This window comes from Lithobates pipiens, unplaced genomic scaffold, assembly GCF_037356315.1.
Source record: "Lithobates pipiens isolate NorthernLeopardFrog02 unplaced genomic scaffold, aLitPip1_a1.2 Scaffold_18, whole genome shotgun sequence".
Taxonomy (NCBI): Eukaryota; Metazoa; Chordata; class Amphibia; order Anura; family Ranidae; genus Lithobates; species Lithobates pipiens.
Window position 1 is genome coordinate 554,698,646 of NW_027507758.1, and position 25,199 is coordinate 554,723,844.

At 41.2% G+C, this 25,199-nt stretch overlaps 1 protein-coding gene across 2 annotated transcripts in view; it reads left to right on the top strand.

Moving 5' to 3' along the window:
* The window catches only part of LOC143988958 (adhesion G protein-coupled receptor F5-like), a 285,381-nt gene that overhangs the window by 169,170 nt on the left and 91,012 nt on the right, over positions 1-25,199 (top strand). For both annotated transcript variants that reach the window (XM_077488916.1, XM_077488915.1), the window contains exon 2: positions 8,569-8,694. In XM_077488916.1, coding sequence (XP_077345042.1) covers positions 8,578-8,694 — 117 coding nt within the window. In that variant the 5' untranslated portion in view covers positions 8,569-8,577. The remainder of the gene's footprint in view (positions 1-8,568; positions 8,695-25,199) is intronic.

Consider the following 25,199-nt stretch of genomic DNA (forward strand, 5'->3'; position numbering starts at 1 on the left):
CAGTTTATTCATTTTTTTACAGTTAAAGTTCGTCTTTGCCTTTCTTTCCATTTTTTTATGACTCTTCAGTATTATTTTCTTATAGCAGTTTCTGTTTCAAAAGTTGCCTGGGGTGAGAGGAAGACACAAGACACCCTAGGTAATGACGCACTTGTTGGTACTACAGGTCATGCTTTGTTAATGTATGTACCGATGTATGTCAGAGCATGCAGAATACAGGATCAGAGATAATTATAACTACAGAAGCATACATTAAATCAAAGTACGGTAATGAGGTTTAAAAATAAAACGTGCATCTAATAAAATGGCTGAGAAGCCGGGAAATATCTATCACTGTTTTTGCTGAGAAATGGGACTTCATTGTATGCAAAGTGCTGTGCTAAGAATCTGCCAATGTATCATCCTGGATGTCATAGGGCAGGGGTGTCCAAGACAGCTATGAATGCGGCCCACACAAAATCACAATTTCTTTTTTTTTTTTTTCCTTTTTTTTGTAAAAATGCATTTATACTTAGCGAACACACGTGACTGAAGACAAATTTGGCAGGGTGTCTTTACTGGACCTTTATACAGTTTATTTTCCCACTCTTCACAATCATACCTTATTCATGCCATCAGTTTTTGGCATATATTTGTGAGCAACTATTTTCAAGGATAAAGCACACGAAGGGCAAAATTAGAACCAAAATATCCCATGAGCACCTTGAAAATCCATTGAGAATTGCTGCTACATCCATCAAACCAGATTTTGAAGCATTGGTTTATCAAAAACAGTGTAAAATTTTACACTAGTTTTATGTAGCCCTCTTTTACTTTTCTAATAAAAAATATTACAATAAAATTACATTTTATTATTTAGATTTATACTCAGACATTATCTATAACTTCTGATCTGCCCAACTTTTTCTGCTCATCGGTTATCCTTATTGTGAGTGGATTTATATGTGGCCGAAAACAATTCTAGTTCTTCCAATGTGCCCAAGGCAGGTGAAAGGGTTGGATACCCCAGTCATAGGGGGTCATTCAGGCAAATGTTGACCAATGATTATGAGCGGATCATAGGAGGGCACAGAGCAATGTGCAGAATCTGATTGTATATTTAATGTGTTCTTTCAATGTTGTCATATCTGGAATCATGAGGGCTGCTTCTGAGAAGACCCTGTATGTAAAATGCACACATCTCTCCTAGGAGAATCCTGATTAGTAGACTTTGTTGTTTAGTGACAGCTCTGCATATAAGAAAACAGTACAATGTGGCTTTAATAAGTTTATACTCAGACAAAAGGTTAACAAAAAGAAAGAAATTATATTGACCACTTCAGCCCCGAAGATTTGGCTGCTGCGTCGCTTTAACTGACGACTGCTTGGTCGTACCCAAACAAAATTAAAATTAACATTAACATCCTTTTTTTCCCACAAATAGAGCTTTCTTTTGGTGGTATTTGATCGCCTCTGCGTTTTTTTATTTTTTGCGCTATAAACAAAACAAAAACGTCAATTTTGAAAAAAAAAACAACACAATATTTTAGACTTTTTGCTATAATAAATATCCCCCAAAAATATATAAAAACATTTTTTTTCTTCACTTTGGGCCGATATATATATTCTTCTACATATTTTTGGTAAAGCATATATTGATTGGTTTGTGCAAAAGTTATAGTGTCTACAAAATAGGGGATAGTTTTATGCCATTTTTATTATTAATTTGCTTTTTACTAGTAATGGTGGCGATCTGCAATTTTTATCGGGACTGCGACATTATGGTGGACACATCGGACACTTTTGACACATCATTGGCATTAATACAGCGATCAGTGCTATAAAAATGCACTGATTACTGTAAAAATGTCACTGAGCAGGGAAGGGGTTAACATTAGGGGCCGATCAAGGGGTTAACTGTGTTCCCTTTTTGTGTTTCTAACTGAAGGGGGAGGGGACTGACCTAGAGAAAGTTACGGATCGTTGTTCCTAGTTAATAGGAAGTCATGATCTGTCATGCCTCTCAGAACAGAACAGGGATGAGTGTGTGTTTACATACACTCAACCCTGTTCTGCCTCTCATGCCCGCGATCACTCATGGCTGGCGGTCATCGCGACCGTTGGCCACGAGCATTGGCCCCCACGCTGTGCAGCGGGCGCGCAGCCCGCCTGCTATTCCGATCTCGAGAGCCGACGTATAGCTACAATGGCTCGCAGGATCGTGCTGACCTGCCGCACTAAAATGATGGCGGCTGGTCGGCAAGCGGTTAAAAAAGGAGCAGATTCAATGAACCACTTTTTTTCTGCTGTCATTCTTCATTGTTCTATATAAGTGATTCTCAAACTGTGCACCGTGTGAGATTTGCAGGTGTGCCGTGGGAGTTTTTAAAAATAATTAAAATTGCTAGCATTTTGAAACCTTGAATGTATCGAAAAAATTACATTGTAAATCAATGCTGCAAAAGTTAAAAAAGTAAAATATATAAAAACGTCATTCATTGCTTCTTTTTGTAACACAAGACTTGTGTGAGATTTCCATTTGTTTGTTCCATTTGACGACTTTGAAGCCTCGCTTCAATCTGATTTACTCTCGAAAGCAGGCACGTCCTTCACATTCATTTTAAAATGTAATATATCTAAAAATAAATAAGTTCTTCACCACAAAAATTGTTAAATCTATTCAGGTGTGCTGCGAAATTTTTTAGATCTTTTTGGTGCGCCGCAAGACAAAAAAAGTTTGAGAAACACTGTTTTATATACTGTAATTTTAATATTATTAATAAGACCCAATTCACCTTGAGCATTGCGATGTGTTTTTAGCTAATTTTTTGGCATGTTTTTATAGCACTAAAGAAACTTGTGTTCCAAATTTTGGCACTGAGCCAAGCGCATTCTGCATTGGCCATTTTTGCATGCTCTTTGTGAGGCTGCTACCTGCATATGGGGGTGTCATTAGGAAATAATGGCACCACAAGCACGTTGCACATTTTTTGTAAATTTCTGCTAGAGCAAGAGGTGAACAAGACTTGTCCTCATAGGTGTGCACAGCCTATTGCATTAGGGTGTGCACCCCAAAGCTCAAAAGCACCAAACCCCAAAGTCAAAAGCGGTAACCCCGAGCCTGACTCGGGATCGCATCGCAGGATCCAGGAAGAGCTTACTTACCTTGTCTCCTGGATCCTGCGATGTCTCCCCGCAGTGTGAGCGGCTCGTCCTCCACTCGATCTATCATTGAGCTGGGCTCTGTTCCCTGCGAGCGTTGTGACGCACGGGGACGGAGAACGGCACCAAATTCAAAAAGTGAAACACACAATACATACAGTACACTGTAATCTTACGGATTACATTGCTGTATGGAATAATTTCACATCCCTTTTGTCCCTAGTGGTTTGTCCAGTGCCCTGCATGTAGTTTTATATTATATATACTGTTCTTTCTGCCTGGAAACTGGAGATTGTCCATAGCAACCAAAACTGTCCCTTTACATCAAAAGTGGTTTTAGACCAACTATAAAACAGCGATAATAAATTAGAATCACTCTCAGAATTGAGGGATAGCGATTTGTGGGGAGATCCATCATCAAACACTGAAAAGTAATGACAGTGACAATTCTGCACATGAGCAAATTTCAGTGTTTTTGATTTGATTACATTTTTAAATAATTTTTATTATTATTATAATATTATTTGGTATAATTATTTATAGTTATTTATTATATTATAATTTATGATTTCATTTTTCAAACTTCATCATACCCGGGATGTCTACTAGGCTCTGGTTTGGACAGATTTAAATGAATTATTCCTAATGCCGCGTACACACGAGCGGACTGTATGGCATACTTAGTTCGTCATACAATCCGACGGACAGTCCGTCGTACTTTCCACTGAACGGACTTGACCACACACGGATGCACAAACAGTCCGTCGAAAGCTTGCGTGATGACGTGTACAGCACGTACGACGGGACTAGAAATAGGAAGTCCAAGACACAGCAAAGCACCCTTCCGCCGTGTAAATCCTTTCTGGGCATGCGCCATTCTTAGTCCGTCGAACTAGCATGCTGACGACCGTACTGTCCGCTGAAACCAAAGTACGACGGACAGAATTTCGAAAAAAAACGAAATACTTAGTACGCCAGACTGCACGCTGAAAAAGTCCGCTGAAGCCCACACACGAGCAGATTGTCCGCTGAAATGTGTTTCGACGGAATAAGTACGCCATACAGTCCGCTCGTGTGTACGCGGCATAAGAATTACAAGCCTACAATATAAAACGCCAAATTTCCATGCAAAATAATGGTACCACTTTCAGCACCAAAAATCTGAAATAATCATACCGCCAGGGAGGTTAATCGACAGCACTGAGATGATTCCGATTTGATTATATTTTGATGTATTGGTTTATGAGGTTGCCTGGTGGAAATACAGATATACTAATATAATAAACAAGCTGGAATATAGACAATGATTAAAGACAAAGTAGCCAAATGCTCAGCAAGCGATTAAATCAGTTGCTGAATGTGCTTAAAACTACTTTAAATTGTCACACTTGTAATCCTGTCGCTATTAACCCCCCTAGCGGTAATCCCGAGTCTGGCTCGGGTTGGGATTTTAATTACAGGAGCGGTAACCCTGAGCCAGACTCGGGATCGCATCGCTCGATGCAGGGGAGGACACAGGGATCGTTACTCACCTTGTCCCCTGGATCCAGCGATGTCCGCCGCGCTGTGTGATCAAGCTGTCCTCCGCTCGATTCACAGTGCCGAATGCTGCCGAGCTCCGTTCCCTGCAGCGTTACGGCGCACGGGAGCGGAGAACGGCGGCAAATTCAAAAAAGTTAAAGTACACAAAACACACACAGCACTGTAATCTTACAGATTGCAGTGCTGTATTAAAAAATACACCCCCCCTTTGTCCCTAGTGGTCTGTGCAATGCCCTGCATGCACTTTTATATTATAAATACAGTTTTTTCTGCCTGGAATTTGGAAATTGTCCATAGCAACCAAAACTTGTCCCTTTTTCAGTGTTTTAGGATTTGATTACATTATTGAATATTTTTTATTATTCTTTATTATATTATAAACTTTATCATACCCGGGATGTCTGCTAGACTCTGGTTTGAACAGATTTAAGAGCGTTATTCCTAAGAATTACAGGACTAAAAAATAAAAAGCCAGATTTCCATGCAAAATAATTGTACCGCTTTCATCACCTTATTCCAGACTGAATCATACCACCAGGGAGGTTAACAGGATCTTTGAAAAGTGCTGTGAAAATACCTGTTTCTACAGGTCACTCCATCATTGACTGGATGACTTATGAGAGGTAGGTTACATAGGTTAGATAGGTTAGCAGTCAGGGATGCTTCAACATTCAAAGATATTTCAATGGTGAAATGTAATGTAGTTATTGTAATCAAAATTAATTAAGTAGGTCTACGACAATATTATACTGAGTGCTGTCACTGTTGTATATTCCATAAAAAAAGAAGAAAATATTGAAAATAATTTCAAATGGTAATAAGTTATGAAAGGGGAAACATCCAATATTATCCAGAAAACCAACTTTGGCCTTTCTTAAAAACAAAGAGTCAATATCAGCTGCACAGTATGGGGTAGGACTGTGTTGAAGCATGGAGGTGGAGTGTGAGACACCTATTGCTGTTGATATGGATCATGCTTTTGGAGGACAGGAGATTGGTAGTACACAGACTAATTTAATTAATTCAGTTAATTGTGTTCCCTAGGTTTGTTCTAACTGTGGGGGGAGTGGGACTGACTAGGAGGAGACAGAGATCGGGTGTCCATATATAGTATGAACAAACGATCTGTCTCCTCTCCGCTGAGAGAACCAGGATCTGTGTGTTTACACACACAGATTCTGGTTTTCGCTCTGTCACAAGCGAACACGGGTGCCCGGCGGTCAGTGGGCCCGCTGGGTACTCACATCGGCTCTGGCTGCGAGCCGCAGGCGCACGCCCCCTAGTAGCCAAAAGGTGAAGTGACGTAAGGTAATGCCGTTTTGCCCAGGGGAGCCAACCTGCCACAATACAACTGCGGCAGCTGGTTGGGAAGGGGTTAATTCTTCTAGGTACACTCGCACACAGTTTTTGAAGGAACTCGGCAGGTAGGTTGTTCCAAATATCTTAGAGAACTAACCACAGATCTTCTGTGGATGTAGGGTGACTCAAATCCTTCTGTCTCTTCATGTAATCCCAGATAGACTTCATGATGTAGAGATCAGGGCTCTGTGGGGGCCAAACCATCACTTCCAGGACTCCTTGTTCTTCTTTACATGGAAGATGGTTCTTAATGACATTGGCTATATGTTTGGGGTTGTTGTCCTGCTGCAGAATAAATTTGGTGCCAATCACACGTCTCCCTTGTTGTATCACATGATAGATAAGTATCTGCCTGTATTTGTCAGTACAGGCATACCCCACTTTTAAGTACACAATGGGGTTTATGTAGTAAAGCTGGAAAGTGCAAAATCGGGCTCACTGCTACATAGAAACCAATGAGCTTCTAACCCCAGCTTGTTAAATTAAGCTTTGGTAATAAAATCTGGAAGCTCATTGGGTTTCTATGCAGAAGTGAGCCTGATTTTGCACTTTCCAGCTTTAGTAAATAAACCCCATTGTGTACTTAACCTCCCTGGCGGTAATCCCGAGTCTCGGGATCACATCGCTGAATGCAGGGAGAGGTTACTTACCTTGTCCCCTGGATCCAGCGATGTCCTCCACGCTGTGTGATCGAGCTGTCCTCCGCTCGATTCACACAGTGCCCGAGTGCCGCCGAGCTCCGTTCCCTGCGACGTTACGGCGTTACGGCGCACGGGAGCGGAGATCGGCGCCAAATTAAAAAAAGTTAAAATACACAAAACACACACAGTACTGTAATCTTACAGTATAAAAAAATTACACACCCCCTTTGTCTCTAGTTGTCTGTGCAGTGCCCTGCATGCACTTTTATATTATAAATACTGTTTTTTCTGCCTGGAATGCCTGGAATTTGGAGATTGTCCATAGCAATATATATATATATATATATATATATATATATATATATATATATATATATATATATATATATATTTGAATGCATTCTTACCTTACAGCATTTTTTCACACCTGCCTAAAACTTTTACACAGTACTGTACATATATATGTATGTAAGCACACAGAGATTTAGGGCTACGGTCACATTTTCACACCTTTTAGGTGTTTTGTTTTTTGCTGTCCAGTATTAATGTGTTTTCCATACACTCCCATTAAAGTCTTGAGGCCAAAAATGCATTATGTGATACCAAAAGATGCAGATAGGTCTGAACGGGGCCCTACAGACAATGATAAAATTCCTCTTGTTGTGCATTTTTGAGTAACCGTCAATAGGGGTATCAGTGGGAGAGCTGGCCATACACTATACACATTTTTTGGAATAAATGTAAATAGAAACTTTATTTGCTCAAGAAAAATTTTTGATACTGCTTCTTTAAATTTTCTCATCACAATGACTGTCTATTTGACCCCACTAACAATTAGGAAATTGCTCCTTAGGGTGAACAATAGAGAAGGGGCAGGCTTCATAACTCTACTTGCAGTAGAGCCATAGGCACCAAGTGAAAGGCAGTGCGCATGGAAAAAATATATCAGCATATGTAACTTATATATATATATATATACTGATAAGGTGCACTGTTTGCTTGAATCAATACATTTTTCCTGTGCTGCGATCCTGCTTTCAGTGGAAAGAAAAGTCAGGCGTTGTATAATGAGCTGTCATCGGACATCATAGATCAGCCTATAGAGATTTAAGTCACACTCCGGAGAGATGCTATATAAACTGCTCTGATCCTTCGTTTACATGAGGTCTGTTTGGCCTCGGGACATCCTGACATCTTATAGATTGGCTGTGTGAGGTGCAGAAACCTCTCAATGTGTGACGTAAATGGCTTTTCACATTTTTTTCTTTACTTATTCATTTTCTTGGTAATAAAAAAGTGTATAAAAATATATTTTTTTCATGTTTTATTTATTTAAATATCAAATATTGCATATGGCTATTTCAAATTTACCATTTCTAGCTAGCTGATAGGAAAATAGGCTGGTTTTCAAAAGCCTGAAAAAAAGGCTGAATCCAAAAATTTTTGGGATATGGTGGGAAAGTGCTAAAACCCCTATCAGGTTTTTATAGCTGTCTGTGAACCCATTGGGAAGATTTCCTGTCTGTATTTGTCTGGGTGATCACTGTTACAGGACAGAAAATGGGAAATCCAAAATGTTCTAGTTATCACTAGAACAAGAATAGAAATCTTCCAAAGGGAACCTTTGTCCTACTGTCAGATTTCTCTTGCTGTAGAGAAAGTTCCCCTCTATTCCTGTTGTGTTTCTGGGACAAGAAGTAAAGTGAAATCTCCCCGTGGCACACAGTGGAATAATAAAAAAAAAACACCCAAAAACCAAAAAGGGTTTTAAACCATTAATCCCTACCCTAGCTAAGTTTTTTTACTTTAAATGTACTTTATTTCTTGATGGCAGCCAAAATGATTTTCCATAAAAAAAAACTATAATTTTACTCCTCTGTTTCAGATTGGTGGCATGAGACACAAGATGCGTTTTGTATGGATCTTTATCTTGACGCTGATGATGGGTCGGGTGACGCCGACTGATGGGACCCTGGAATCATGGGGGGTCCCACAGTTGCTGTCTCTTTTGGTGAGTGTCAACAAGTAACACTGAATGTTGTTCATGCAGCATTAAAATCTAATCAAAGAATTGTACTTAAAGTGTTACTAAACCCAGGACCCCACATTCACTATACATGAAATTATTTTAGTAAATATGAACTGCTAAATACCCGTTCTCATCAGCAGTTTATAACAGTCTTGTGACTTCTATCAAAGTCTGGTCAAAGCTTGTAGGAGGAGTTTTCATTCTCCCCTGACTGTCCTATAAGACTACAGGACCCCTGAGCCTCTGTCTGGACAGTGCTTATTGGCCCTGTGCTAAGCACTTGCACCCCTCGCCCAGCAAAAATAAATAAAAAATCTCTAGCAATACATATGAGCATGTGCAGAGTATGAGCATGTACATAATATGATACATGCTCACATGTATCATATATATCATGCTCAATACATATGAGCATGTGCCTCCTAGGGCTCTGGCCTATCAGCAGATTGATTGGGGACAGTAAAAGTAGGGGAATATCAGAGAAGACAGGACCAAATAGCCTTTTTAAACAATGCAGCAGAATAACCCCTTTGGTTCCACAGTGAGTATAACAAGCATGCGTTGCTGCATGTACAGACTGATTTTACTGTTGTGGGTTTAGTAACACTTATATATATATATATATGATATGACTGTCCTTGACTATTTGTCTACTCTGGAACCTTTTCACTAAGTTTAACTTTTTTTCAATAGCAATAAAATAAAAGCCCAATAAATGTGTAGAAACAGAAATATAATCAGCTAAAATGGATGGTATGCACTTTTTGAATTTTGGTAAAGCTTGGCCTCACCCCCTTACCTTCTAAGCCCTGCTACTGTAGCTTTTCATCACATTAAAAACCCAATAGAGGGGCTGAGAGGGCAGAGAGGGTAACACAGCAAGACGAGAAAATGGCCAGCATCAGTGGGCAGCACAGTGGTGTAGTGGTTAGCACTCTCACCTAGCAGTAAGAAGTAAGGTCACTGGTTCAAATCCCAACCACAACACTACCTGCCTGGAGTTTGCATGTTTTCCCTGTGCCTGCGTGGGTTTCCACCAGGTACTCTGGTTTCCTCCCACAATCCAAAGACATGCAGGTAGGTTAATTGGCTTCTGTCCAAAATTGGCCTTAGTACATGAATAGGGACCTTGGATTGTGGGCTCCTTGAGGGCAGGGACCAACATGAGTGTGCAATGTACAGGGATAGGGACAATTGTAGATACCTCACTCAGGTTGAACTGGATGGACTGGTGTCTTTATTCAACCTAACTAACTATGAAACTATGAAACCAGTGGCTGGACCACTTTATACCTTGACATGAGCTATACTTTGGAACGGCAACTCAATGGAAGTGAATTTAAAGTATACCAAAAGCCAAACTTTTTTTTAAATTTGGATAGAGTAGGAAATGGTTAAAAACATCTAAAAGTTTTTCGTTTTTTTTTTTTGCCAGGGGGAGTTTTCCTTTTTATGGAGTGGAGAGAATTTCTCCAAATGGAGGAAAATGCCTTAGATTGCTATCACCAAGATAGATATACCCAATGCTGACATTAGGAAGATTTCCTTTTACTTCCTCTCCTGCTGGCACAACAGGAATTGAGAGTGAATTTCTCCTACATGTCACTATGGCAGGTGTTAGAAGATTTCTACCTTGGATTCCCCCCCCCCCCCCCCATGCTTTCTGTCCCAGTGACAATGGTCACAATGACACTGACAAAAATAAAACCTTTACAAGAGTTCTACCACCTTGCCACTCCATCATCTAACATGTAAAGAAAATAAAGTTATGGCTTTAGCTACACTTTAATTAATCAGTGGTACAGGTAGCACTTCCAGCATGGTAATGCGTTTGGTATTGTTACTCAATGGAGGCATGGACCTGGAGAGCTGAACCCATATTAAGAGAACTTGTAAGGACCAAAATATGGAATCTGCCACTGATGGATCTTTTTGTAGGTACAAAGTTCCAGGGCTGTCAGCCTGATCCTTCCTTTTCTACCGTGTCACTGATCTGGAACCAGCAGGTGCATACAACTATCAGATCATATAATATGCACATGGTTATACTTGGTCAGTGAGTCACTAAAGCAGGGGTTTGCAACTTATGAGTTAAAGGAGGGCTGAAATGCAACCCCTGACATAATATATGTAATGCTTGAGAGGACTATAGGAATGGGGATATGCTACATATTTGGCTGGGGATATGCTGCAGAAGACAATATGAAACTGGGAACAAGTTACATGGAGCTAGTAGAGATCAATGCATATAAATGTTTCCACCAGCAGTGGCCGGTCCACAAGGGGCACCGCCTCCCTAATATCTATACGCCAGCCCCTAATCTCCAAGCGGGGCACAGGACACATATATTTCTACAAGCTTTTTTTTTTGAAGCACATGATTAGAGCCGAGGCCCTAATTGGCTTCAAAAAGGTTGGGCCCCACTAGTGACATTAGTGAATCAACATTCACTATTTTCTTCCTGCTTCTCCTCCTGGCCAATCAGGAACAGAAGGCGGGATTAGCCGGGGAAGCAGCCGAAGCCACCCGTGACCTGGATGGAGTAAGTGCGGACCTGGCGGGGGGGGGGGGGGGTAGGGTGTTGATTTGCAGCCCCCCCCAGAAAATGGAGCACCAGCCGCCACTGCTTTCCACTATAGACTGCTGAGGTCGGTGGGCCATACATCATCTACCAAAGGGACAAATGCAGCCCTTAGGACACAGGTTGGGCATCAAGGCACTAGAGGATAAAGCAGCCTCAGAGTTTGAGATTTTAAGAAACAAGTCAGCAATGGCAGCTCCCATTTATTTTCTTTCAGATTTCCCTTATGTTATTTGGTCTTCGTGGTGGTGCATTGACCTGTTAGCTGTAGTGTTTCTACTTATAAGTGATGCCTGTTTTAAAAACTTGTAAAAATGCCCAATGTTCTGTAGTACTGTCTTAGAATGACAACGCTCCTCCTTCATAGACACAGTACAATAAGTGAGCGTTGTCATCCCAGGGCAGGAAATTGATTACTGGTAGGATCACCATGTGAAAATAAAGGGGGAAAGGGCCTAAAGAAGAAAACAAATGCAGCCACTACATATAAGGACTTGTAAGATGCAATATATTACCTTTAAATAACGTCTAGCTATGCTTTCACTTTTGGATGCTAAGGTTATGTAGATAACATATGGCACATTTTCTCATAATTCAGACCATATGGATGTCACCAGCACTTAATCATTGCTCAAACATGACCTTTATTCAGTCACAGATCTAGACATGTTTCACATGAGGAACCTCTTTATCAAGGTAACAGTGACAATGAACAAAATGAAGATATACCTTACAAAGTCACTATAAGCATTTTCTAACACCTACCCAAAACAATTAAGGCCACCTATCACCAATGTAAATATACAATGAATACAAACATTTCTGTTTTTATTCTATCAGCTAAGGCCTCATTTATGAGTCTAGATTTTTATTTTGAGCTACTGTTTTTGTGGAAAAAATAATAGCAAAAAACAAAAAACAATAATAATGATATCATGTTCCCCTTTATTGCCAAAAGTATTGGGACATCTGCCTTTACACACACATGAACTTTAAAGGAAAAAAATAGCCAAAGCTCATTTGGTTGTGCTTCTCCTATGGATCACATAAGTGCAATTAATTTTGCACTCCTGTGACCCGTTTTCAGCAGAGAGCGGGCTCTCTGGTGATGTCACAAATTTCAGTCCAAGCACCGGATCATCACGACAATAAAGTCTGGATCATGACTGACACCCGTTTCAGGCTCTCAGCGAGCCGCTGACAGCATGAGTTGGCCTCACCCCACCCCTCCACATCTCAGTACTCCAGTGAGCGAGGAGGCAGAAGAGCAGAGAACTGTGACTGACAGTTTACAGCTGAAAACTGAGCGATCTGCAATGTTTGATTGCTTGGTTCTCAGTGTAGAGGCGCAGTGGCACAGTTGAAGCGTTGGACCGATGCTGCATCCACTTTAAATGAAATAATCCTTTACTTCTCTTTTAATGGCATCCTAGTCTTAGTCCATAGGTTTCAAAGTTGAGTTGGCCCTCCCTTTGCAGATAAAACTGTTTCAACTCTTCAATCCAGATCACAATGGTTGCAGGTCCTTAACGCTATCATATAACTAAAACTTCGGTGTTGATTTGCTAAAGGCAACTAGTTGCATTCTGAAAGTGCAATTCCTACAGAGCTTAGCAATTGAGGTAAGGCTTCACTTTTCAAAGTATACCTAATCACGTGCAAGGAAAATAAAAAAAACAGCATTTTTGCTTGCACATGATTGGAGGATGAAAGTCAGCAGAGCGTCCGCTCGTTTACTAAGCTCTGGAGCAAATACTCTTGCAGACTGCAACTGCACAGTTCATTCGTCTTTAGTAAATCAATCTCATAGTGTCTGTGGCACCAGTTAGCTAAGGTACGACCCCAGTCACCAAACACCGCCCCGGAGACTAACCCAGCTGACTTCAGACACCCACCAATCTTACTACTACCCAGTCACTATGAATTGAACCGTACCAACTAGAGGATGGGATACCTAAGATGGGTCCCCACTGTTTTACCAACAACACCAGATTTAGACCCCCGTCATGGACTCCAGGTTTACCTTATATTTGGAAGTAATTCTCTGCCGGGAAGTCACAGGTGCCACACAGAGGGTACGAAATCAGTGACAGGCTGGAATATATGGCAGTTGTATTCTGATGCACATCTGTGTAGTACATGCATATGGGGATGTATGCGCTGCACTAAACTCTTATTTTCAAGCTTACTTTCCTTTTCATTTTCATTTACTGTACTGTATCAGGACAAGAGAAACAGAACAGGAACCTCCCTCAGTCTCTTGTACATAACTGATAACAGGGCAGAGGGCAGAGAGCACAGGCAGCTATCAACTGGCAGGATCAGTTTTTTTTGTTTTGTTTTTTTGTACGTATCAAATAGATACAATATTTCCAATGGTATATTTAAAAGTCAAAAAAGGTAACAAATAAGAGATTTTCACACACTTTAATTAATCTTCTTCATTGGGTGCCATGGGCTCTCGGGCACCCTCTCTCTGCCAGTCTTGACCCCCACTCATTGTCATTTACTACATTTACACTCTGACTGTTGGTGCTTCTGTCACAGCGTTGCATCTGTATATGATCTAAGGCTGAATAAAGCTCATATTTGGGCAATGATGGAGGTGACATCTACATATCGCCTGCCTTGAACAAATTGTAAAGCATTCAGACTGTTTTCATCTATAACTAAACGCATTTCCAAAAGAATGTCAGACTCGCAGCTATTTTGTTGCCTTCTCCATAGTAGCTAATTTAATCAAATCCAATCACTTGCTTGGCTCACTTTAGACACAAAACCTCAGAGTCTACATTTTTTCTATATATGGCCATGAGATTTATGACATAAATAATTGCTTATCCACGGTGTTTGGTCTAAGCTTGAAAAAACATCTCATATAACCATAAGACATCCTGCAATAATTAAAACATTGGGGAACAAAGAAAGTTGAGTTTTAGGACTTTTTGTGTGGCCGGAAAACAGATGTTGGCCCATTGTTTTAAAATTCATTTTGAATTTCTTTTCGTGATTGTTAAAACTCTAGTTTACGTATGACAATAGTCTGTATGCAAATTATTTCTCAGATATGTGCCTTTAAAGTGCACCTGTAAACAAGGCCAATTTTGGAAATGGGTGAACACGTAGCTAATGGAGGTTATTTACAAAAACTGGAGAGTGCAAAATCTGGAGCAGCTCTGCACAGAAACCAATCAACTTCCAGGTTTTATTGCCCATGATTAATTGAACAAGCTGAAGTTAGAAGATTATTGGCTACCATGCACAGCTGTACCAGATTCTGAGTGCAACAGTTTTAGTAAATCTCCCCCAATGTCTTATAAGTGGCCATCCAACAGTCCAGGATTGCAAGGGTATGCATAGTCCCTGTGTTTTAGGAGGGCCTCTCAACAGTCCAAGATATACATAGCCAATGTCTCACTGGAAGCAATCCTGGATTCCAAGTACATACATAGCCAAAGTCTGTTTAGAGAGCCCTCCAACAATCCTAAATTCCAAGAATATGCATAGCCAATGTCTCTTAGAAGTGTTCCTCAACAGTCCCAGATTCCAAGGTTATGCATAACCAATGTCTTGTAGAAGGGCCCTCATTAATAGTCCAGAATTCCAAGGGTATACATAACCACTGTCTCATTGTATGTTATATTTCTAACAGATTTTTTGTGTGAAAATCCCTTAAATGCAAGAACAAAAATATAAAATATTGTAGCGTGTCAATTCTTTGGTGTGGTGGCTGCATTCTTTTTCTTTTTCTTTTTTGTAATTTTATCTGGTAATCCTGTCAGTCCTAGGGTGGTAATGCTCAAATGCTCATTGTATGATGAAGCCACCTAGGACAAGACATGTGTTGAGACTCTAGAACACCCCCGTCCTCATTATTACAACATAAGGGGAGGTTCTGTTGTTTACAGAAAAGGCAGAGATAACAAGTAGTTAGGAGGTTTCTGGATTTTTTGCAGGATCAACAGGTATTTTTGTTCACTTATAATAAAATGCTTTCAATGATATCAGCACTGTTGATTGGGACAGGGGTGTGTTGGTAGCGGTCCAACTCTTACATGTGCTGCCAGCACAGAGTATTTAAACCCTATCTGTTGCAAATAATAATAAAAAAAAAAGATGCCAACATCATAGCTCCCAACTTTCCCTGATTTTGAGGGACTGTCCCTGATTTGGAAAAAATGTCCCTCTGTCCCTCATTCCTCCTCATGTGTCCCTCATTTTGGTCTGATCTATATATTGTATATAAAATGCACTATTTATCTTTTAAAAAGTGTTTTCCAGTGCTAAGACTTTTCATCCAATTTCTAAATTGCTGCATTTGTAAATACCAAAAGCCAATATGAAGTAATAGTAGTGGTAAAAAGCACCTGTGGGTTTAACTAATCATTTATTTATTCAATTCGCCTTTAAGTAGGTGTGGCAGGGGGTGTGTCCTATGCCTACATACTTTTGCTACTAGGTGTCCCTCATTCCCATTTCAGAAAGTTAGGAGGTATGCAACATTGATTACACCTTATACAGCCTGACTGCATTACACTACTCATTTATGAAGCTTCAATTGGGCTTCAAGTGCGAAAATAAATAGGTAAAGCATCCACCTCCCCTGTCCTCTCACTGCCAACTGTATTATGTTTATTGCAGTTGTGCCATAGGAAGATGACAGATGGCCACGCTGACTTTGTTTTGGATAGGTTTACATGTCTGGGATTACATCATATGTACAACACTCCATGCTTATTATGAAGGTAGTCTTTGCAATAATAACCCATAACAATCAATCACATCATCAATTTAGACCAATGGCAGGTGATCATTAATTATCTGTAACTTCACGTATTGGTTTACTAAACATGTCCGCTTGTGTTTGAAAGGAGCTGGGTTGCCCGGCGTGTGAAGTGACATTTACATTGAATTCTTTGCTTTCTTTCAGTTCTTGGAAACGTTCAGCTGTGGTGAATGTCTGTGCGATTGTAGAGAAAAGCTCATTTAGTTTAGTATAATGTGAGGATTAGGCAAACCGGTAACAAAAATAACATTTGATTTATATGTTTCTCTTATCTCTTTCTATGCTGTCCAAGGACTTTGTAAAATGCAGAGGTGAGTTACAGGTGCTGGAGCTGTGTAGTATCAGCTTATATAGGCTTTGCTTTAGTAGTTTAGCTGCTGTAGTATATCCAGGCATAGGAAGCAAGTGTATAGATAGAATCTTTATGTTTTTTTCCTTCTAACCTTTCAGATCTGAACTTGAATACTGATAAAATCAAATGCAGATGCAAAACTCTGAGAGCGTGGAAAGTGAAATAAATTTAGTCCATCATCTCATTAGATGTACAGGCTAGGCCAGGGTTTCTCAACCAGGCTTCCATGGAAGTCTAGGGTTCCTCCAGAGGTTGTAAGGGGTTCCTTGAGCAATGAGCAATGTCTGCTTCTCAAATAAGTTCCCACTGACACCAATGATCTTTTTAGCTATCTGTAAGGGGATAATTCTTCCTAATGACCACCAGTGTAAGGAACATTCTTCCCAATGACAATCACACTAATGTATCATGAGTTGCAGCTATAGTAATTTTTAGTAGGGGTTCCCTCAGACCAGAAAGTTATTTCAAGGGTTCCTCTCTATTGAAAAGGCTGAGAAAGGCTGGGCTAGGCTATCCTGTCATTGGCAGGCTGAGATAAATAAGGGGTACATATGCACATCTAAAGGGTTAAACACTGACAACACTACAACCTCTTTCTTTCTTTCCTTGGCACATTTAAGCTGCACTTCAAGCTGTATTTCCCAGGATTGAGGAACAACCTGCCAATTGATTATATTTATCACAAAGGATAATTCATCTTTGAAATGAACCCGTCATTAGGATCACACACTTGGTATAAAGTCACTCTTTAACCACTTGCCCTCCAGAAGATTTACCCCCTTCATGACCAGGCCATTTTTTTGCGATGTGGCACTGCATTACTTTAACTGACAATTACTTGGTCGTGCGACACTGCATCCAAATAAAATTGATGTCCTTTTTTCTTTTAAATAGAGCTTTTTTTTGGTATTATTTGATCACCGCTCCATTTTTTTATTATTATTTGCGCTATAAACAAAAAAAGACCACCAATTAAAGAAAAAAAAAAAAATATATATATATATATATATTTCTTACTTTCTGCTTTAAAACATATCCAATAAGAAAAATTTAAAACAAATTTAATTCCTTGATAACTTTAGGCCAATATATATTCTGCTACATGTTTTTGGTAAAGAAAATCCCATTAAGCGTATGTTGATTGGTTTGCACAAAAGCTATGGTGTCTAAAAACTATGGGATATATACTGGAACATGTATTTATTTATTTTACCAGTAATGGTGGACATCAGCGACTTATAGCAGCACTGCAACAGACATTCAGACACTAACTGACCCTTTTTGGGAAACCAGTGACACTAATACAGTGATCAGTGATAAAAATATGCACTGTCACTATACTAATGTCACTGGCTGGGAAGAGGTTAAACATTTGGGGCAATCACAGGGTTAAATGTGTGCCTAGCCAGTGTTTTGGTGTACTGTGGGAGGTGCTTTTACTAGGGGAAGTAATGTATTTTATTCCCTGCTTTGCGGGGAAAGAAAATCTATTACTCCCTGCTGACAAGACAGGGCTCTGCCTTATTTACATAGGCAGTTCTCTTTCCTTGGCCTATGTAAATTCATAACGATGGAGAGGTCGGTTGGAGAAGCTACAAATGTACTTTTAACATTACAGAACAATTACAGTTGAATGTGATAGGCTACTACTAGCTAGGAGCATGTATACTTACCTTCCTGATGACCTATGTGTCAACACTTCTGAGTATGTGAAAACTGCTCCGCTCATGGAATATCTGCTCCGCTTGTGTTTCCTCTGGCTCCCACATCATTACAGGTCATGCAAGCCGACAGGAGGATCCACGGTAGGTGACAGATGTACTAAATATCTCAGAGGCAGCAGAGTTTTAACTCACAGGTTGCTAGAAATTGAACTATACCTAATCTTCTAATACAGGGTGGCTTTACATAAAGTTCATGATCCTGATGACAGGGACAATAATGTACCTATAGTTACCCTACTGTTTTTAAACTGCTGTAGCAGTCATTTATAGGCACATGCAAATGGATTTAAATTGTCACACAGATCAAACAGTGCAGCAAAGGTGGACCCCAAGATGGAAAGAGGAGGACTGTGGAAAAATGGCAGCAATTGCTTCAGCTACAAGGACCCCTTAGCATAGGAGCAACTGTTTCTGACAAATTGATGACCAACAGCCAAGGGTGTAATGTGCATCACATTATCTTTGTGCATTTCAGCACTTTTGAGATTAGCACTTAAGACCCTCTTTCTCTTGTGAACAACATTACACCCTTGGCTGCTGGTCATCATTTGGCAGGAGCAGTTGCTCCTATGCTAAGGGGTCTTGTAGCTGAAGCAATTGCTGCCATTTTTCCATGGTCCCCCTCTTTCCATCTTGGGGTCCACCTCTGCTGCACTGTCCAATCTGTGGGACCACTGACCATTCTACCTATGGTTATATGCGGTATTTGTATATGCATCCTAATCCCTACTACCCATATGACATAAAATCCTCAGAAGAAGGACTATATTTGGTCCGAAACATGTAAGGCGTCTACCCCAGTATGTACAAATGCTAGCTCGCCAACTCTTTATGGGCAGTTTGTTCAACATACATGTAGCACCCTGGTGTTTAGGCAGGGTTTCTCCTAAATTTACTTGGCTAATTGTTGAGGATCAATTGATTTCACACTAAGTCTGTAATTGCTGCACTTCTCTCTTTTGCCGCTAGGTGGCCATGTACCTGGTGGCATTAGATATGAGAAGGTCAATGCAAGGTCATATTATGGGTATATGGGGTATCCCAGTCAATGGGCAGGGGTTTTCTTAAATCCCTTGGCCTGCTGTGAGAACCTATATATTTGGGGGAAGTTAGGTGATCATTGTTCTGTGCCACCTGGAAGGCTGTCTGGGTGGATGTGTGTTGTATTGCCCGGGCTGCTAGGCCAGAGTTTGGGCCTATCCCGGGCACATCTGGCTGCTAGGCTATCTGAGAGCCTATCAAGAAGCAAGAAAGAGAGCAGTGCAGGGTTGGGATTGCGGCTCACAATCCAACCTGAAGTGACGGTTTTGCTGGATGGACAACCTTGGAGGTAGAAGGAAAAGCTGTCACCACTATGGGTCCATCCACCTTATTAACAGGGACCTCAGTGAGTAGCTGAAGCAAGTACCAGACAAGTATTCTCACCAACCAGGGACAGTGAAGAATCAGAAAACTTCAGTGAGTATCAAGCCAGGGACCCAGCCAGTGGAGTTGATGCTTGCAGAGCAGCCTTGTGTGTCAAGCCAGAGACTGAGCAGGCCAGTGGGGTTAAGCTTGAGAAGTATCTGGAGTGCCAAGCTAGGGACCCAGCAGAGAAGCGGGGGTTGATGCTTGAGAAAGATACTACAGTGAAGATTGGAGGAGCTCAAGGGATTCAGTGGCAGGGAATCATCTAGTCTAGTGTGAGAGACCAGGAGCTCAGTGAGCTTAAAGGGGTTGTAAAGGTAAATGTTTTTTCACCTTAATGCATTCTATGCATTAAGGTGAAAAAACATCTCACACTGCCGGCGCCCCCAGTCCCCCCGTTTTACTTACCTGACCCCTCGAAAATCCCGCGCTCGCCCCCGCCGTCCTCTTCGCCGCTCAGCCTGGCCGCTGATTGGCTGGAGTGGATGGATTGAAAGCAGCGCAGCCATTGGCTCGCGCTGCTGTCAATCACATCCAATGACGCAGCGCGGCGGGGGGCGGGGCCTTGTGATACAGCGAGCGGCTATAGCCGCCGGCTGTATCACGGGAGCGCGCCCGCAGTGCTTCTCACCAATGCGAGGGAGCTCGCATTAACGTGAGAAGCACCTGCGGGAGGAAGCAGAGACAGCCGCCGAGGGACCCCAGAAGAGCAGGTTCGGGGCCACTCTGTGCAAAACGAGCTGCACAGTGGAGGTAAGTATGACTTGTTTGTTATTTTAAAAAAATAAATTTTTTTACTTTACAACCCCTTTAAGATCTACAAGAAGTGATTGTAGTGAAAGTGAAGGAACTGTTACAACTTGTGTTAGAAACTTTTAGAGACTGTTGCTATAGAAGACAGCCTTCATACACATGCAGATGTGGCATCTTGCTGGATGCCTTTCCCTGCATAGCTGTCCTCTTGTTGAAGTCTCGGAGTCTGTCAATTAACATTGCAACTACCTAAGGGTGTCCTCGCCCTAACCCGCCCTAAGTTCTGTTAAGAGAAATAAAAATCTCTTTCCATTCAAGAAGTGTCTGGCGCCCAATCAATCTACCTTGCATTACACCCACTACGCCTTTCAACCCCCTCTATACAGAAGGCTGTCAGCTATCTCTGGCCCTGGAGGTTCTCATTAAATTTAAGGAGTCCTGGGAACTTGCTACATACAGATGCCTTTATTTGGGTATATGTATCTTATTTTTATATAATGTTTCAATGAAATAAAACATACTATTTTTACCTACATACCTGGCCTGCTTATTTAAAATCCATGAGGGGTTTTACCATGCCTTGAGCACTAAGTTCCTTTTTTTCTGTTGTTCAGTATGGGATTGGGCAGACCAGGTTTTCTGACTATACACTTACCTATTCGTCCTATCTTTACCTCCACGACCAATGCCACCTTTGCCATTCAACACATTATTACTAGAAACTCAATGATCAGTTGAGGTCCTGCAAATTAGGTTTTTAATGGTCGATGGGAAGCTTTAGTACTGGAAATGGGCAGAGCTTAGCAATGACTTGTATCAGTATGAATCAAGTTTCACTAGGACATAAAGTTAGAGGAAATCTTGAAGTGGGACAAAGTAGCACCACCTCCACCCCCCCCCCCCCCAAAATCTTCTTTTTATTGTTGTCTGTGTCCACATTTGAGATGTCCTATTACTTTCTGTACTGGTGGCAATGATGCCATCTCTACAGAAAGTAAGGCGAAATCTGCACCAAGCCTCATACAACAATAAAAACCTACACAGAGTCCACAGAATATGAAAAAGTGCAAAGTCTATTATCTATATCATCCATTTTTAAAAACATATGGATTATGCTTTTTGTTCTCTTTTACATTCTGTATCTATGTATTTCTTATCTATGTTTTGCACTATTTTGACAACATTGTGACACCATTATGTATGTGGGTTGCCCTTGTTAGCTAATCGTTTACACTGCGTATATAATGGTTGTTACTGCTTGTCATGGCCATGATTATATTGCCTTGAGAAAGGGACCTGTGAGCGGTTTCAAAGCTATCCTGACATCTACAAGTAAATTACGGTGGTTATAGGGCAATGCATAGCAATTATCCTAAATGACTCTATGACAGAAGGTCTGAAAGAGCAAAAAGGGGACAATGAAACAAAAAAACTGAAATACAAGTTGCTTCTGCTTTTTATTTCTTTTACATTATGGGGTTTGTTTACTATATCTGGAGAGTGCAAAATCTGGTGCAGCTCAGCATAGAAACCAATCAACTGATAAGTTTATTTAAGGAAAGCTTAATTGAAAAAGTTGAAGTTAGAAGTTGATTGGCTTCCATGCACAGCTGCACCAGATTTTGCACTCTCCAGTTTTAGCAAATCAATCCCTATGATTCTCTAAGCCCACGTACACACGGTCGGAGATTTTGCCAACCAAATCCGTCGGATTTTGCCCGTCGGATTTAGTCAGACGGATTGTGTCCGAAACTGTTGCATACACACGGTCGGGCCAAGTTGGCGAAAAATCCGATCTTTCAGAACGTGATGACGTAATTTCGTTACGATGGGACTACATTCAGGCTAGTAGCCAATAGCTTTGATGTAGGAATTTGATCTGAGCATGCGTGGCACTTGGTCCGATGAAAATGCTCTACACATGATCGGATTAGGTCCGTCCGGCCCAGTTGGTCGGGAAATATTTCCAACATGTTGGAAAATTGGGTCGGACGGAGATTCGGACGGAATCAGTCTGATGCATACCACACACAGTCGGATTATCTGTTGACACGGTCCGATAAGACTCATTCCGACAGATTCTCCGACCGTGTGTACAAGGGCTTAGAAAGGAAACTTTCAAGGTCCCAAACCATTGGTATGAATTCTGGGACATAATGCTTAAATGTCCTGGAGCACTAGTAAGTTTCTATTTTTATAGCCATTAAAAACCTGACTACAAATCTAACACTTTTCATTCTATCCGAAATTAAAAAATAAGGCTTTTGGCTAAAATAATTCTTTAAAATCCATGGCAGGAAAAAAAAGGTAACAGCAGTTATGTGTCAACATTCCAGTGTCGTTTCTGTTCACTGCCAAGCTTGATAAGGGGCAAAATCCTACTACTGTTAGGCCCAGAGTAAGAAAGCTAAAGGAAGTGTAGATGCTGTCAGGCTGGCACTTACCGAACCGATGAGTCCGCTTGGGCAGAGGGTGGTCTCCCGTACGTGTCCGACTTACAACCCCTGATAGAGCAGACAGGTGGCTGAGAGTGCGGAGTGGTAAGAGAGCCTGTGATATGGCTCCAGGAGCAGGAACTTGCAGGAAGCTTCTGGCAGCAGGTGTGTAGATAGGACACAGGCAACTGGGTACAGAACAGGAGCAGAGCAGGCAAGTCCGGGTGCAGGCAGGGTATGGCAACAGGCGGGCAGCAGAGGCACAGAAGGAGCAGGCAGAAGAGAGGTCAAACAGGCCGAGGTCAGATGCAGGCAGAGGTCAGCGGTGTCAAGGGAAAGCCGGGTCGTCAGGAGGTAAGCAAACAGGAACACAGGATACGAACAACGGGACAGGAACCGAGAAGCTGTTGATCAGGCAGCACCGGGGAGATGTCAGTGGCAGACCTAAATAGGCCGTTTGGCGCCAAGCACCGCGCACGGGCGCGCGCCGACGCGCACGCGCCCCCGAACGCCGGAAGACACACCAGCGGTACCCGAAGTGCCCACCACAGCGCGCTGACGCGCACCAGCGCCAGCAGGGGCACGCGAGGGCACACACCGACGCGCACCAGCGCCCACAGGAGCACGCAACACCGCACGCACAGGAACACGCACCCCAGCACGCACCGCAGGACATCGGCGCGCACCAACACGGGCAGCACCGCGACCATCCAGGTAACGACCCTGACAGATGCAGGGCCCACACCTTTGGGTTCCAAGGGGTTTGGCATATGGAGTGGTTAAAGAATTTTAATTACATTTAATTGGAATGGTCTGTATCTGGTTGGTGGGCTAGAAATAAACAGGGTGGGCTTCAAGGGATGGTACATTAGAGATTCCAAGCAATCTTCAACCAGAAGATTGCTGACATCAGGCAAACTTTTCATTCACACCCCTTTTTTGTTTCTTCTTTTCTTTTGTTACTTCAGATTTTAGTGCATGCTGATAGTGGGCTATCCTTGGTAGTCATAGCAGTAGTCAGGGTTACAAGGTTCTTGAAGGCAGTCGATGTGGTCAAATGTAAATTGGGTAGGGACCCATCTTAAGTACAGCACCCCTTATTATGTATGGTTGAGTGCCAGTGAACTGGCGATCTTTCATGGTTGTATCTGTGGTGCAATTGTCTCTGAGTTGGTATTGTGCTGCTGGAGGCCTATCTCACAGGTTTATGCAGATATTGAGTTAAGTACAAGTGCCTAAAAAGAACCTTGAGCTCCATTCTTTTTGGATTTGATTACATTATTTTATTTATACTATTTGTTTTTGAAAGACTGCTATTAAACTTGTCTGTGTCACATGTTGGTTATTTATGTTAGTTGTTGGGTAGTGGAGTGGTGGCCAGGCAGTCTGGGAGACAAGTGATCTTTAATACTCTGGTTATGAACTGGTTTATTTATCACAGTTGTTATAGGTGTTTACAGGAAGCATGAAATGCATTTGTACGCAGTACTGTTAGTTTATTATGTTTTTAGAACATAACGGGTTAACATTAATGTCTCACACACACGATCAGACTTTCTGCCAACAAAACCATGGGTTTTTGTCCGAAGAGTGTTGGCTCAAAATTGGCTTGCATACACATGGTCACATAAAATGTTGGCCAACAATTACGAATGTAGTGACAGACTAGACGTACTACGTGTTTTTTAGCTCTTTAGCGCTACCCTTTGGGCTCCTTCTGCTAATTTCATGTTAGTAGAAGTTTGGTGAGTGTTGATTTGCACTTTTCTTTTCGTGTTTTTCATTTTGTGCTTTTCAGTTAGTTTCTGAACGCCTATTCGTCAGCCAGACATGTTGCAGAGTTTGAGGAGATAACATGTTATGTATTATTGGCCTTGCTTTGACATTTTTGGTTGAATAATGATTTAATTTGGTAAATTTTCTATATTTTTGGATGCATAGAATGCACCTTTTGGTTAAGTTCTATTGGCAGATAGCATATCTATTTTTTTTTTTAATGCACAGTAAAAAAAATTGTGGAGAATAATACTTGGCTATGTGTTTTACTTCAACTGACAGTTCGGGAGTAGGCAGTAATCTTATAAACTACGGGATAATAATGTTGTGGTAACTTGCACAAATAAAAAAAAAAAGAACATAATATTATTTTTGATATCACTAGAAAAAAAAAAGCCTTGGAAAATTCTTTGCAATAACTCGCTCATTATTTATCACCAGAAAATCAGCTTCATTATTATCCCATTAAAGAAGAAGAGAATTGTGCGCTGCATTTGGAGAATTCATAATTTGCCACGTTACGAATGTTAATTCTCCATTACGAACGCTAATTTACAAGACCTGCACTTTGGACTTTTGACCGAAGAACTTTTTGCAATAGGGTTGGAAAATCCGAAAACCCACATTTGTTTGTGGAAAATTTGAAGACATGCTAACCAACATTTGTCCACG